At 41.0% G+C, this 16,345-nt stretch overlaps 1 protein-coding gene across 5 annotated transcripts in view; it reads left to right on the forward strand.

Moving 5' to 3' along the window:
* Positions 1-16,345, forward strand: part of SEPTIN6 (septin 6) — a 105,753-nt gene that overhangs the window by 78,955 nt on the left and 10,453 nt on the right. Inside the window, exons 10-12 of one of the 5 annotated variants that reach the window (XR_013221295.1) lie at positions 3,334-3,496; positions 8,050-8,085; positions 12,452-13,626. The exons of 1 other annotated variant lie outside the window; for it this stretch is intronic. Coding sequence is in view for 3 of the 4 variants with exons in the window: in XM_077285180.1 (XP_077141295.1) it covers positions 15,221-15,245 (25 nt within the window). In the remaining variant the exon portion in view is untranslated. Of the gene's footprint in view, positions 1-3,333; positions 3,497-8,049; positions 8,086-12,451; positions 13,627-15,220; positions 15,586-16,345 lie in introns of those variants that run through there. 3 more of the 5 variants (XM_077285183.1, XM_077285180.1, XM_077285181.1) reach the window with 3 other exon arrangements.

Consider the following 16,345-nt stretch of genomic DNA (forward strand, 5'->3'; position numbering starts at 1 on the left):
TGAGTTTGCCATTTGCATAGTTTGTACCCCGATGACTCTTCTAAGATTCAGTGCGGTAACCTGCATTACTGTATCTATCTGACAACTTGCTCTGCTCTCACATAGTTGGTGTATGTACTCATGTATAGTATATAAATGGTGACAAGTATTTATGGGTTCCACATCTGTATTTTTGGAAAAGCATTTTGCACTGCTCCCAGCTTTGTTCCCAGATTTTTATGTTTTTTAAAGGGGTTGTCTCCATGTTCATTAGACCATGCTGCTAGTCTGAACTGTAAATCTCCAGAAGCACACTGAAAACAAGGGATGCAGAGTAACAGTGCGCTCCTGATGACCGATCTGTACCCCCTTTATCTGCCGTAGTGTTACAGGACAAATCGTATATGGCTGCAATGAGGCAGCCTTTCCCGGTCGTCTGTAGTTTGGGCAGCATGGCTAACCTGATGGGTTTTTTCCATGCATTATATAATGCTTTCATCAGCTGCCTGCTGAAACACAGATTCCTCCTTTTCCACCTGGTCCTTCCAACCACTCATACACTTGAACCCTCTGTTCAGCTTTCTGCCATATTTAGGATAACTCATTCTCAAGTCTTGTTGATGGCTGTGCGGTGGTATTAGGATCAGATGATAGGATACCTGATCAAAGTGATGTGACAATGTCAGAACAAACATGCAACTTGCCAGTAGATAGCAGTGACTAGTGGATGGGATGCAGAATTATTCTCATTTGCCATTTACACACTTATATCACATTCTGAGCATCTCGTGCTGTCTGAAGAGCCTAGGATAGTTGATTTGAAAAGTTCACCTTGCATAATCTTTAAGTATTTCCAGCTTAAAGCAGCACTTCCAACAAAGATTTTATCCTCTTAATATTCTTAATATATTGCTATCATCATATTATATAGCACTTTATACTTACAATTGCTCATTTTGTCTTTCTACCCAATTAATTTTTCTTTTCCATTAGGTCGATGACATCAAGTGATTAAGACCAGACTAGCTGAATCCTCCTAAGCTCTATGTAGAAACTGGAAGTCTTTTTCCCCTCTGAGTCATCATTAGAACTACAGTGCTACTTCACGTCAAAGTCCCTGGCAGGAGAGGAGCCAGTGGGTCAGGAATTTAAGAGCAGGTAGATCTTGGCCGCCAGGGACATTGCAGTAATGTAGAATTGTAGTTCTAATAATGACTCATGCAGGGAAAAGTGACTTCCTGTTTCTACATGGAGCTTAGAAGAATTCAGTTAGTCAGGTTTTTAATAACATGATGTCATAGACCTAATGGAAAAAAGAAGAATTAGGTGCGTAGAAAGATAAAATGAGCAATTGTAAGTACATAGTGCTGTATAATGTGATGTTGGCAAAATATTAAGACGGTAAAACATTTTTTGATCAGAGTGGTTCTTTAAGGAAATAGTAGTTAAATCTGCCCAAGTACGACATCGTAAAAGTGCTTCTTTGTGTTGAAGTTCATCTGATTCCAGCAGGGCCTCAATGGAGTTGTTTCTTCCCCAGGACAGTGTTTTTGGATCTTTAAGTGAAGGGGATCTGATAACTATTCCTTTCACTGGCTGGTTCAGCTACTTTAATGAGCAGTCATCTGATCCCTTTAACACATAGCTCCTAGTCTGTTAGTCTACAAATGTAGCTTTTTTATTCCTATTGCATACTCGCTTATTTTTACAATTTTATTGGATTCTTTTTATGTATTTTTGTGTTTATTGTAAAAGTGTGCTGGGTGTTCTCCCCCTCCATTCTGGATTTCTAATGGCTGCACAGATGGGCCGTGCAGATGCAGTGGCCAGACCGTACATCTGCTGCTTCTTTTTACTGATGGAAATGAATTGTGGTGGGAAGATTACACTCACACTTCATTTCAATTGACTACATAAAACGTAAAGCTCTAACTTTTACTGCAGTTTTGTGAACTTAGATACCTTTATCCAATTGTAAAAAAAGACTGTATAACCTATTGCTGTTTTGTAATGGGAACATGCCCCTCAACTTGCTAAGAAATGCTGGAGAACGGCCCCTTTTTGGCTATCAATGGATCCTCCCCAAAAAGTAAATAGGACAGGTTTTGGGGCTCTGTCCAAATGGCTTCATTGCGCGTCATTGATGCATGTTCATAGTGTCCTAGGTCCTGTTTAATTCCTCAAATAATCCATACTAATTTGTTTTTCGTTATACATGTGCTCTTTGTTCGATATTAACATATAATATTAATCTGTCTTGCTCTCACAGAATATACTGAGGGTCATTCACATTAAATTGTATTATTGATCGATACAGCTCTTTAGCACAGGGAACACAGTATTTTTTGACATTCCAGCCTTCATTTTGTAAAATGACTGAAAACCTTCTGAAGATATTGATGGTAGATGCTTAAAGGGAACTTGACTGATTACCCAACGCTATTACACTGCCCCCATTATATTTTAGTCTTTTTCTGGCATCAGTCATGTATTTATTGTTGCATACACATGTACAGATTTATGCAAAATCCTCTTATATGCTGGCACTAGCTGAATGCAAATTGACCCCAACTAGACTGGCAACGCGTTACTTCAGAGACAGTAGCTGCGGTCACTGCCCTCCTGGGATTGATGGACAGTCTTGGCACCTTCTACTTATTCATGCAGCAAAGACCTCAAGTAGAAGAAGCTGGCAGAGCAGGGAATGCTAATCTCACCCGGGAAAGCCTGAGCCTGGACCTGTGTCTGCGTGGAAACATCGTTGCAGGACCCATCTGGGTTCAGCTACATACCGCATTTGTAGAATCCCAAGAAAATTTTGCAAAATACGTGTATGTAACTGTAAAGACATGGTTTCTTTAGATTCTTAAAAAGGCTATAAAACATATTAACCTTTTTAAATGATTGGAGGACCTGACAGGTTCCCTTTAAAGCTAGCTATAGACTCAGTAATAGTGAGCTGAAAGATTTTCCTGTTTCATCTTCACAATTATTGTGCTTGTCCTGAGGCATGCACAATTGCCAGTCCTTTCAAGATACTGGTAATCGCAGATCGGCAGGGTCTTGGACTTCTAGATCAGCTTTCATTGGCAGTGTCTGGTTGGGAGTGGAGAAAGCGCACCTTCCCAGAGAGCACTATCAAGAAATACTCACTTGCTCTACAAGCAGAGATTTCACATACTGAGCTCCAAAAGCAACACATGTGAATATCTCTGCAATGGAGGGATGCAGCGTAAAACGGGAAAAGGCATCAGAATCACAGCGCCGCTCAGAGATTTTTACAAGGTATTTAACTCCATTTTTTGAGCATGTGACTGATCATTTTTAACTTTAACATTCTCTTTATATTCAAAGATATTCACCCAGGAACATGAAAAACCACACAAACACTAACAGTGAACAAAGTCCAAGACAATAAAGCAAAATTATTGCAAAAGTCCATTTATTAGTACAAAGAAAATGAATGGACAACAAACATGGCTAAAAGGTGACGAGCAGTGCCGCATAGAAATAGGCGGTAAGAGACAGCATGATATCCACAGATATGTAGTAATATAAGCTATAGATCCCCAGGTGGTATTAACAGCAGTCCATGAATCAATGTCATCCTAGGAATACTATACCTAGTGGTATGCAGCAGGGACACCCGCAATCTCTCGCCCTCCCTGACGCGCGTTTCGGAAGTCTCCTTCCTTCCTCAGGGGGCTTATAGTGATGAGCGATGGTGGCTACTTATAACTAACCCATCCGGAAATGCGCGCTGGTCAGGAGAAGTGTCCCGCCCCCACGCCAGTGCAACCAAGCCACCGACGTGAGATCACATGGGGCCCCATGTGACCAACACGTCAGACGGTGGGCGGCGCCGGAAGAAGAGGCAGGGCACAACCGAACAGCGCATAGACGCCGGTGGCCATATTGGCTATGGGCAAAGTGCCAGAAATACAGAAAACTGCAATATATGGCTAGAACATGCACGGAAAGCATTTTCAATATAATGGGCACCTTGTAAGTAATGAGAAGACCGACTGCTATCTCAACAGGTCTATATATAAATATATGAAAAGGTTCATCAACCTCAGCTGTAGACAAGCTAAAATGGGGCACAATATATAGAGAGAAGAGGCATAGTATATACAAAATGGATAACATGGATAACACCAGTAAAGTTTACAGAGTCCCAGTTTAGTACACAAATAAGTACCGTATATATCTGCGTATAGATGCCAATAATTATACCGCATTGAAGCTGGTTTTACAAATCAATATAATATAATACAGCCAAGAATGGTACAAACCTACATAGACCAAATACAAGGTATTTCACACAACTCATATCTGCCCAGACAAAATATAAGGCATATATACAGTATGATAGATGGAACGATGATTCCGTAGCCATAGTGAACTTCCTCCCAATACGCTCAGCACATCCGTCAGGAAAACCTCAACCGTCACTAAAATATAAACAAAAATTAGAATCTAAAAATTAAAAACAACAATGCGGAACAAGTCGCATCAATTGACACACATCAACCCAGGGACCCCAGGAAGGGAGCAAATGATAGGCACTCGTTCAGACCGAGGGGATGGACCGTATTTAATGTCCAAATCCACCTTGTCTCCAGTCTAGCTAGGCGCTTGGATAAATCGCCACCCCTGATATTGATTTTCAGGACAGCAATGCCTTGTACCCTTAACAGGATACTATCACAATTATGGAAATTCCTAAAGTGACATGGTATCGTTTTGAGTGGAAGCATCCGTGTGGCCGATTGCTCTTGAATCCCCAAGACGTGTTCCCTCGTGCGAACCTTAAGTTGGCGTGTTGAAAGTCCAACATAAATAAGGTCACACGGGCACGTCGCATAGTATATCACGTATCTCGTGGTACATGTAATACGTTGACGAATTTTGAAAGACCTTATGTCATCGGAGTTGACAAAGTTATCGCACCGGTCGATATTGGGGCAGGCGACACATCCACAACATGGAAAACCACCACTTCTCATTCTAAAGCTATCCAAAAAGGTAGGCATTGTTTGTGCAAGATAATGGCTGGAGACAAAGTGGTCCCTCAAGTTTTTAGCCCGTCTAAACGACATTGATGGTTTGGGTGGAATACATTTCTTAATTATGGGATCAACCCTAAGGATCGGCCATGCCTTTTCCAATATGGAACGAACCCTATTGGACTGGGAGCTGAATGTTGTGACGAATCTCACTGTGTCATCCGTCCCAGATTTACATTTGGACCCAGTGTTATATAACAGATCATGTTGGGAAGCATGCCTTGCTCTATGATAAGCAGTTTTGACCATCCTATGAGATAGTTGGTTCAGGGACCACCAAAGCTGATGCCAACTCTTTGGTGATAGTGCCATCCTGGAGGGCCCATTTCAAAATGTTATCCAATTGTGAACAGTATGCAGAGAGAGGGTTATACGTAAGTTTCCTGTAACAAGTTGTATTATTCAATTGACGGAATGCCTCACTCTCATACATACAAGTGGACCACAGGATGACATTACCACCTTTGTCGGCAGGTTTTACTACTATATCAGGTAGCCCCTGCAAGTATCTCAACCTGTGTCTCTCTTCCTACGACAAATTATCATTGACAATAAATTAACTATCTCAACCTTTGTATCTCCTTCCGAAGATTCATAAAAACCTTTCCTCACCACCTGGCAGACCTATCATTTCTGGAAGAGGGAACTTTATTGAACACATTAATAAATGGATTGATTACCATCTCCAACCTCTAGTCTCGGGCCTCCCTTCCTTTCTTAGGGACACTGGTGATCTGCTGCGTCAACGGGCTGTGTTTGGAGGGTGATACTCTTCTAGCCTCAGCGGATGTTGTGTCCCTCTATACCAATATTAAACATAAGCATGGTATTTCAGCTGTACGGTTTTTTCTTGGTACTTCCTCTTTATCTTTGGATATGAGGGACCTTCTGCTGGAGCTATTGGAGTTCACCCTCACTCACAACTTTTTTGTTTTTAAAGGGTCCTACCTACAGCTCCAGGGGACCGCCATGGGGGCGGCATTTGCGCCCGCCTATGCCGGTCTCTTTTTGGGGCTGTGGGAGAGGGACCTTTTTCCTGTCCGATGAACAGAGGTTGATGGACCGTGTCCCTTTTTGGACACGGTATGTTGACTATATCTTCTTCGTCTGGCAGGGCACTCCCGTCAACCTTGAGCAGCTGATCCGTACCCTGAACAGCAATCATCTCAATATACATTTGACCTTTAGCTATAGCGGTGAATCTCTAATCTATAACGTGGTTATAGTCATAGGATGGTCAAAACTGCTTATCATAGAGCAAGGCATGCTTCCCAACATGATCTGTTATATAACACTGGGTCCAAATGTAAATCTGGGACGGATGACACAGTGAGATTCGTCACAACATTCAGCTCCCAGTCCAATAGGGTTCGTTCCATATTGGAAAAGGCATGGCCGATCCTTAGGGTTGATCCCATAATTAAGAAATGTATTCCACCCAAACCATCAATGTCGTTTAGACGGGCTAAAAACTTGAGGGACCACCTTGTCTCCAGCCATTATCTTGCACAAACAATGCCTACCTTTTTGGATAGCTTTAGAATGGGAAGTGGTTGTTTTCCATGTGGTGGATGTGTCACCTGCCCCAATATCGACCGGTGCGATAATTTTGTCAACTCCGATGGCACAAGGTCTTTCAAAATTTGTCAACGTATTACATGTACCACGAGATACGTGGTATACTATGCGACGTGCCCGTGTGACCTTATTTATGTTGGACTTACAACACGCCAACTTAAGGTTCGCACGAGGGAACACGTCTTGGGGATTCAGGCGGCAATTGGCCACACGGATGCTTCCACTCTCAAAACGATACTACGTCACTTTAGAAATTTCCATAATTGTGATAGTACCCTGTTAAGGGTACGAGGCATTGATGCCCTGAAAATCAATATCAGGGGTGGCGATTTATCCAAGCGCCTAGCTAGACTGGAGACAAGGTGGATTTGGACCTTAAATACGGTCCATCCCCTCGGTCTGAACGAGTGCCTATCATTTGCTCCCTTCCTGGGGTCCCCGGGTTGATGTGTCAATTGGAGCAACTTGTTCCGCATTGTTGTTTTTAATTTTTAGATTCTAATTTTTGTTTATTTATATTTATATTTTAGTGACGGTTGTTGTTTTCCTGACAGATGTGCTGAGCGTATTGGGAGGAAGTTCACTATGGCTACGGAATCATCGTTCCATCTATCATACTGTATATATGCCTTATATTTTGTCTGGGCAGATATGAGTTGTGTGAAATACCTTGTATTTGGTCTATGTAGGTTTGTACTATTCTTGGCTGTATTATATTGTATTGATTTGTAAAACCAGCTTCAATGCGGTATAATTATTGGTATCTATACGCGGATACCAGTGATTTTATGAGCTTTTAAAAATACAAAATGGTACCTAAATATGGAAGTAAATATCCTTCATTTCAAACATCATTTTGCATAGGCTTGCTATGAGTAGGATTAACTATGTAAAGGACAGCAGTTCTCACGATTGCGCTCTCCTCTAGCAGACCTTGCCTCATTTACAGTTGCCTGCATGCCCCTTTCTTAATAAATGTAAGGTAGTGCTGTAATTACTTCCTGTCTTCATGCACAACGCAGATCTGCTAACACTGCAGAATCTGCTGCCCAGCATGTGAAACACAATCCATGAAGAGACAGAAATGGAGGCGCGCACTGGAAATAAGAGACATGTGCTAGAAGTCCTGTACATCAGGGAGGAGGGAAGACATGCATCTTGTTCTGTGTTGGAGATGATACATGAGGAAATATACACCCAGCATGGTCATGGGCAAATGACTCACAGAAACATCTCACTCCTGCTTCCAAATAACATGTGCACACCATTTTTATGACTAGATAACCTCTTTAATTGTAAATGGCCCTTTGTTGTATTTGTTTAGTGCATGCAATTGTCTGCTTTGTTTATTAATATATCCATATAATGTTTCTTTTTACTAACATTTCACATATCCATTTGTACTTCTGTGCTGTTTTTACAGTTAATTCTGCTGTTTGCTGCATGGCGCATGGCTCTGGTAAGCTACTGTAAAACAAGTCAAGGTGGGGAATTCCTTATTTGATGTAAGTGCCTGATATTGTAGAAGCTTGGGCTGCATAGGATATGCCAAGGCCATTTACATATAGTGTTCATTTTAATTTTAAAGAGTGATAATTTCTTCCCAGTGATAATGCTGAAAGGAAATGGGATTAAGCTATGGAACTGAATATTGGCAAAATATTACTGAAGTACCATACATCTCTGATGTCGTAGGACTAGCCGTTTTACAAGCAGTGCTCTCTTCTATGAGGCTGGCCTGACCAGTGAGGAGCCCCTACTTACTGGAGAGGTGCAGCTAGAGAGGCTATTTTTGTAGAAGTAGTCATCGGCTGCACAATCCTTGCAGATAGGACACATAAGGTTTTTGTTTTTACCATCCCTTTTTGCAATGTTTTCTCACTTTGCATGAGGATCACAAGTAAGTAACATCCTGCGACAGGACGGACGGTGGCTATGTCACACATCCAGCACCTGTCTATAACAGCAGCAACAGAATCTGGCTTCTCTCACTGCTGTTTAACCACTAAATTGTTGCTCTCAATCACTGACGACATTATTTATTTAAATGACTGTTTTCCGGTGTGGGACGTCCTCTCATTGTCCCTAACACAATGCAATCATAGGGAGCTACATAGTAGAACATCAGTTAAGGTACCGTCGCACTAAACGATATCGCTAGCGATCCGTGACGTTGCAGCGTCCTGGTTAGCGATATTGTTGTGTTTGACACGCAGCAGCGATCTGGATCCTGCTGTGATATCGCTGGTCGTTGATGAAAGTTCAGAACTTTATTTGGTCGTCAGATCGCCGTGTATCGTTGTGTTTGACAGCAAAAGCAACGATACCAGCGATGTTTTACAATGGTAACCAGGGTAAATATCGGGTTACTAAGCGCAGGGCCGCGCTTAGTAACCCGATGTTTACCCTGGTTACCAGTGTAAAATGTAAAAAAACAAACAGTACATACTCACCTTCTGATGTCTGTCGCACGTCCCTCGCTGTCCGCTTCCTGCACTGACTGAGCGCTGGCCGTAAGTGAAAGCACAGCACAGCGGTGACGTCACCGCTCTGCTGTTAGGGCCGGCACTCAGTCAGTGCAGGAAGCGGACGCCGGGGGACGCGAAGGTGAGTATGTACTGTTTGTTTTTTTACATTTTACACTGGTAACCAGGGTAAACATCGGGTTACTAAGCGCGGCCCTGCGCTTAGCAACCCGATGTTTACCCTGGTTCCCCAGGGACCTCTGCATCGTTGGTCGCTGGAGAGCGGTCTGTGTGACAGCTCTCCAGCGACCAAACAGCGACGCTGCAGCGATCGGCATCGTTGTCTGTATCGCTGCAGCGTCGCTTAGTGTGACGGTACCTTTACACTATATACTGCAATACTCCTAGTACACAGCACGAGTGATCGAATTATTGCAGGTTCAAGTACCTTAAAGGGGACTAAAAAATAAAGTAAACATATTAAATAAGTTGTTTAAAAGTGTAAGTTTAACCCCTCCCCCCAAAAAAAAGTAATAAAAAGTGATCAAAATGTCATATATAACCCATATAAGTTTGGTAGCAGTGTAATCCGAATGATGTGCAAAGTCAATTGGGTCAGTTTTACTGCATACCGAATGCCATGAAATAAAGACCCAAAAAACAATAGTGGAATTGCATTTTTTCACCATCCCAGCCCCACTTGCAGCATTTTCATTACATTATATGATACATTGGATTATCATTCCAAACAGCAAGTGATCCGCCTACAAATAAGCCCTGATGTGGCTATGTCAATGGAAAAATAAAGTTACAATATCATTTCATCATCATTTTGCTTAACTGTTCACTAACAGTAATTTTGGCCAGGGGCGCCCAAACTTTTACACGCCACTGTATATGCGGCACAATTCCTAACACCTCCACTGATCTTTAAAACAAAAAACAAAACGTATATTGTATTGAAATTACAGCAAGCTACTGAGCAGGTTACAGTAGCCTGTGGCAACTAGGCCACTAACAGACATTGTTTGATGTATATTAATTGAAGTGTCTAACAGTTATTTATTTTGGACATATTGGTGTTATATTTACTCTGCTTACATTGTCAGCACTCACTGTCTAAACTCCCTATGAGGATGTCTTTTTGGAGTAGTCAATTTCAGAATAGATGTCAATCAGTAGGTTTTTCAGCCAGTTGAAAACTATCCAATGGCTGAAAATTCATATTTTATTTCATTTTCTTTTATTTATAAAAGCGTGTGTCCCTTCTTCCTATCACCAGGGAGGTCACATTGTGCGATGGAGCTTCAGAATATGAGATTTCCAGAACTCCCATAGAAATAATTGGGAGTTGCACAAACCGCATAGAGAGTTGTGTTATTTCTCTAACTTAGGACTTCTGGAAACAATGTAGTTATCTATTCCATGTGGTTTCCTTACTTCCCATTTCTATGGGAGTTATAGAATCCGTGTAGCTCAGCTGTTTCCGTCGCTCCACCTGCTATGGCTGGCTCCTGAATGACCTTTTTCCTGTCTCCGCTATCAAAGGCTGAGATGGGGATGACCCTTTAACCCTGTCCCATGTGGCCGTGTAATATTACCATCAAATCTATCTGATCATAGAGCATTTCATAATTGCAGCTTTTTTGCTTGCACAAAAAACACGTCTGTTCAATCCTTGCTACCAAATGCATACGCACGTTGTTTTTCCTGCAGATTGTGCTTTCCAAGAAGGCTACAGTAAGGGCTGAATGCCTATGTAAAGCTTCCTTCTGCTGCCTGCCTGGAAATGTCTAGGGGACAATCGGCTATTGTCCCATGCAAAGGAGAGGAAGGAAATAAAAAAAAATAAAATAAGCTTTAAGTGAAATAAAATGGCGTAGTATGGAAAATTATTATTGACGACAGGCCAATATCAAACATTCCTAAAGAGTAAGATTGCTGCTCATTGTTCTATACATACTGTGTGTGCTAGTCCTGGTGAACGGTCATTCATGATAATGACTATGGTGTACATGTGTATCCAAACCCCCACTGCGAAGAGGGAAGCTGAGGAGCAGAGCGCGCCAGGAAAATATGCAACTGTTAGTCTCAGGGAGCTGTATACGGTGCAAACAGGGTTTATACAACACAACGTACTAAGGCCGGATCCAAACATCCGTGTTTACCAGTTCAAGTGCAGACTGCAATGCAAGGACCAATGACCGCTCTCCTGAATCATTCTCTGCAGCCTTCTAGGCATATATGAGGCTGTCCGGTTCTAGTCAGGAGACCCGCGGCCAATTTATTCATTGCGGTCCATACTCTGATTGCAACACGTTTAAATCTGGCCTTATAGAAAGTTGTTTATGAAGGATTTCAAAGGTAGAGAAGACACTGACTAATTTGGGTAGTAAATTCCAAAGTATATGGTAAGCACGGGGAAGTGTTAGACATCATTCTGTGAGCAGCAGACAAAAGGGGAGTAGAGGAACAGGTCTTCTGAGAACCAGGCGCTAGAGGAAAATCGGGTCAGATATGTATGGAGGAGACAGATTATGGACCACATTGTAAAGTCATTATTAATGTGTTGAACTGAATTCTTTGTGCTGTAGAAAACAATCCATAGTCTGCCGCCTCTCAGCTTCTGTTGATTTGTAAATTAGGCGTGCATCTGGATTTCGGCACAGCAGATGGTGCTGTAATAAGCATCTTTCATAATGTTTTACACTGTCCTACCTCTGCTTGTGGAAGGGGTAGTGTTACAGACAGGTTCCTTTTATCATCTACAAAAACGAGACCAGAACAAATTGGTAAATGCATCATGAAGGTATAAATTGTTATCAAGAGATTTGTATCAGTCCCTCATCAGTGGGTAAATGATTGCACCAAGCGCTGGCTTGGCCTTTCGGGTGTGTAGACACAGTCCCTACGCCGACCGGAATCATTGCAGTGTGTTGCCATCATTTGCCTTTAGCCTGACAAATGTACACAACCTATGTATTTTAGACTCTGTTCATGTGTGTAATGTATACTCCACTCAGGGATGTTGTGGGAGTTTGCATATAGCCAGTAATGCTCAGTTATGTATTTAAAGGGAAAAAAATGATTTTATGATCTGCCACAACGGCTGAAAATAAGAATACAATGTGCACGCCAAATGTGTGGTAGGAGGCCACCTTGTGGTAGATCTGTGTGATTGCAGGTATAACACGTGCACACTGCAATTCCCAATACATATTATGATAAAGATTAAAAAAAGTAATTTCTTTAAAAATCCAGCTAAGCCATCTTCCTATTGCCTGCTTCCTGTGCTAATTCTTAAGATTTGATTTTTGATCATGACATCAATAACTTATTTTATTTCTGTTTTGTTCACAGTTCTGGTTTCCTGTAATTCCTATCCCTTTGGCACATTCACATTGATCCACCCTCCCTCCTTCGTGTTCTTTCACCATATCATCTGTTCCCAAACCATCCCCATCTTTTTCTTTGCATGAAAGCATGAATTCTTGGCAGCTTGTAGAAGACTTCATTCCATGAGTTGTACAAGGACTGGCATGAAGACATTACTTATTTTCCTCATTCTGTTGTATTGCATGTTCTGCTAATAAAATCCATTTTCATCAGGCTTCACTGACATCCAGACATTCCCTCTCCTCCTGTCTGTTATCTGTCTAACTTAGAAATCCCACTAAAATGTTTGCTGTATTTTTGTTTTGTCTTTTGGCTATTTTCTAGAATACTTATATTTTCCAATCAGGAATCTTTCCATGCTCAAAAGTGACTCGTGGTGCAATAGAAACATAATGAATTGTGCAGCAAAAAGTCAGTTTTGTGCAAATTCTACTCCGTCTTCTGCTTGCATCACTAAAACTTTAACTACACTGGGCTGTCCTTTTGATTTTGATATTTCAGATGCATGTGCATTATTGCATAGTATTTTTTTTATTATTCCAATATATTTGAAATTGATAAAAAAATAAAAACTTAGACAACCTGTCACCTCCAGAAACTCTATTCACGTGCATAAGTAGTTATAATCTGCAGGCAAATGGCATTTAATCATTCTTGGAAAGCTGAAAGGAGCAGCAGGCTACAGTGGGAAAATGAGGTTAGTCTCCCTGCAGCCCCTCGTTTGCAGTCATCAGGGCGGAGTAGGGAGCAGTCAGCTTGCTATGCTATGAATGGGCTGTGATCACTCCAGAGCCCATTGATTGACAGTCTGCTGTGCAGCGTGCGGTGCAAGCTGTCGAGCAATGTGCTAGGCAATGATTACTATCTTCTCACTGGAATAGAATGACTGCACAGAGAATAAAACTTCATTTTCTCCCTGTAGCCGCTGCTCCAATAACCCGGCTTCATAGGATTTAAGTGCCATTTACCTACACATATAGGGGTAAACTGCCGATAACCAGTGTTTATGGGCATGGCAGCATCCCTTTAAAGATTTCTCATGGTTTTGTATATGTAGGACCTATGGAGACCTCTGTGTCTCCTTGATTATAATTGAACAGTGTGTAGACTGATCCCAACGTCAAGTGTAAGTGCCCACAGATATTTGACTTTGGCTGCCGTCACACTGGCAGTATTTGGTCAGTATTTTACCTCAGTATTTGTAAGCCAAAACCAGGAGTGGGTGATAAATGCAGAAGTGGTGACGTGTTTCTATTATACTTTTTCTCTAATTGTTCCACTCTTGGTTTTGGCTTACAAATACTGATGTAAAATACTGACCAAATACTGCTAGTGTGACTGCAGCCTAATAGCGGCCGAAAGCATTGATTTTGAAATGTGTCTTAGATTTTTGGCCAATGTCTCTGTTCAGGCAGAGGCTTCCTTCCACTATTCCCTCTGACACCAATTGCGCCTTAGATGAACCTTTGGCCAACTACCGTTAACGGTATATTTCCATCCTTTCATCTACCTCTTCCTATTATTAACCTACAGCCTGTCTGCTGTGTAAGGAAATGATCAAACTGGACGCAGGATCAATTTGTAGTCTGTAACCATGGGGCCATTCCATCAAATATATTGTCCTGTTCTTCTAGAGGACCACCCTCCTAGGAAACCATTTCATACTGGACGTTTGAGTGACCTTCTTGAAGAGGTCTTTTGAAAGGGAACAGCGTAATACTACACTTCCTTTTCAAGGGAAACTATTGCCCTTATGCAGCTTCCCCGGCAATAATGGCTCTTAAAAATCCCTTTGCTTGTGTAATGGCTGCTGATGTACGACACCATAGAAATAGGATTAATTGTGGTAGCGCTGCTGGGTGAGTGACAGATTTGATATAGTTTGTCCAGGATAAGAATTCATCTTTATTTTCTCAGTAACTGTGTCACTCATGTATTTTACTGGAATCTGGACAAGCCCTTTACGGGTAACCTGTCGACACATTTTTATTTTTGAAGAAGTGGAATTGTTGTGTAATCGCTTTTTTCCCCAGGAATAAAATGTTAATTTTTTTTGTAGATATCTAATGTGCTAATCATGAGCAATCTAGTGTAAGTCATATGCAAATTGGGCTGGAAGTGCACTGGGGGCGTGTCAATGCACTTGGAAGCCGTCTGGGGCGTGTCCATGCACTTGAAAGCCGTCCGATTGCATTCACATACACCCTTAGGGTATGTGTCCACGTTCAGGATTGCATCAGGATTTGGTCAGGATTTTCCATCAGTATTTGTAAGCCAAAACCAGGAGGGGAACAATTAGAGGAAAAGTATAATAGAAACATATGCACCACTTAAGTATTTATCACCCACTCCTGGTTTTGGCTTACTAATACTGATGGAAAATCCTGACCAAATCCTGATGCAATCCTGAACGTGGACACATACCCTTACACTTTCAGTCTGATTTGCATATGGCTTCTACAGTAGATTTTTCATTACTTAGATATGACTTAGACATCAGATCTCTCTCTCTTTTTAATTGGACAAGCGAAGCGCCTACACAACTATATATATATATATATATATATATATATATATATATATATATATATATATATATATATATATATATATATATAATACAAATTCCCTTTAAATGCAGATGATTTGCTTTTGTGTGCTCATTTGGATTTTACACCAAGAATTGGTTGTATACAAATAATTATTTTACAATTATTTTTTTTTTCTTTTCAGTAACCCTTGGCTGTGCACTGAGTAATATTACTACTATGGTGGAAGATACCTTCCTAAAATTGTACCTGTGTCTTACAAATCACATTCCTATTACTGTGCTTTTAATATCATTAATTGTCAATTTTTGTTCAGAAATTGTTTGAAATGGGTTAACTCTTCCTGTTTGAGATGGACTACTCTTATGATGGGATCTCCAGATGTAACATTTTCTGATGTGTAAATTGCACGTCAGAAAACTGCGCTAGTGTAGATAACGGCGCTTGCATCATGAGCTGAGGAAATGCCGGAGTCACAGGACAACTTGGAAAGGGTTCAGCTGTTAAGCTGGACACCAATGGAATTTTCTGACTTGTAAGAAAATGTTAAAATTGGGGAAACCCCTTTGTTCTTTATATATATATATAGATATATATATATATATATATATATATATATATATATATATATATATATATATATATAAATTTTTTTTTTTTTGGACAAATTTAGAAAAAATATAAGTGAAGGGAATCGGTCGTTACGTTTTATTTTGTTCTTCTGACTGCAGCATAGAATAATAGGATGCCGATTCCAGCACTGGATTACTTTTTTTTTTTATTTTGTAGTTTTCCTAAATTCCCTAATTCTCAGCTGTAGCCCTGGAGTCCATCAAATGATTGTCTGCAGCGCCTCCCCGCCAGTGACTGAGAGGCTTATGCCATACTGTACAAAGGCAAAAAAACCCAGTCGTTTAGTGGCAGGTGGGTGTAGGGAGCTGCAGATCATGACTATCGAGGACTCCTGGGTGCACTCATGAGCTTGGCTGGTGCTGTTGATAATTAACTAGGGATTTTATAAAAATCACTGAAGGGGGGGAAAAAAAATAATGTGCTGAACTTAAGGTTCCTGATATGACGTTATGCTGCCGTGGGATAATGCCATATAAACTTGGTAAAATATTCACTTTAAGGAGAATGTCACCAGATCAAAAGTGTCCAGTTCTTGCTCTTACCTTATTCCTGCTGCTCAGAGTATTTTTTTTTTTTTTTTTTTGTTCTTTTTAAATCTGCCATCCGGTTCCAGAGATTTATTTAGTGCTGTATTTTTATGGCCTTTACTAGGGGGGCGTGGCTTACAGATCTGGAG

This window comes from Ranitomeya variabilis, chromosome 2, assembly GCF_051348905.1.
Source record: "Ranitomeya variabilis isolate aRanVar5 chromosome 2, aRanVar5.hap1, whole genome shotgun sequence".
Lineage (NCBI taxonomy): Eukaryota > Metazoa > Chordata > Amphibia > Anura > Dendrobatidae > Ranitomeya > Ranitomeya variabilis.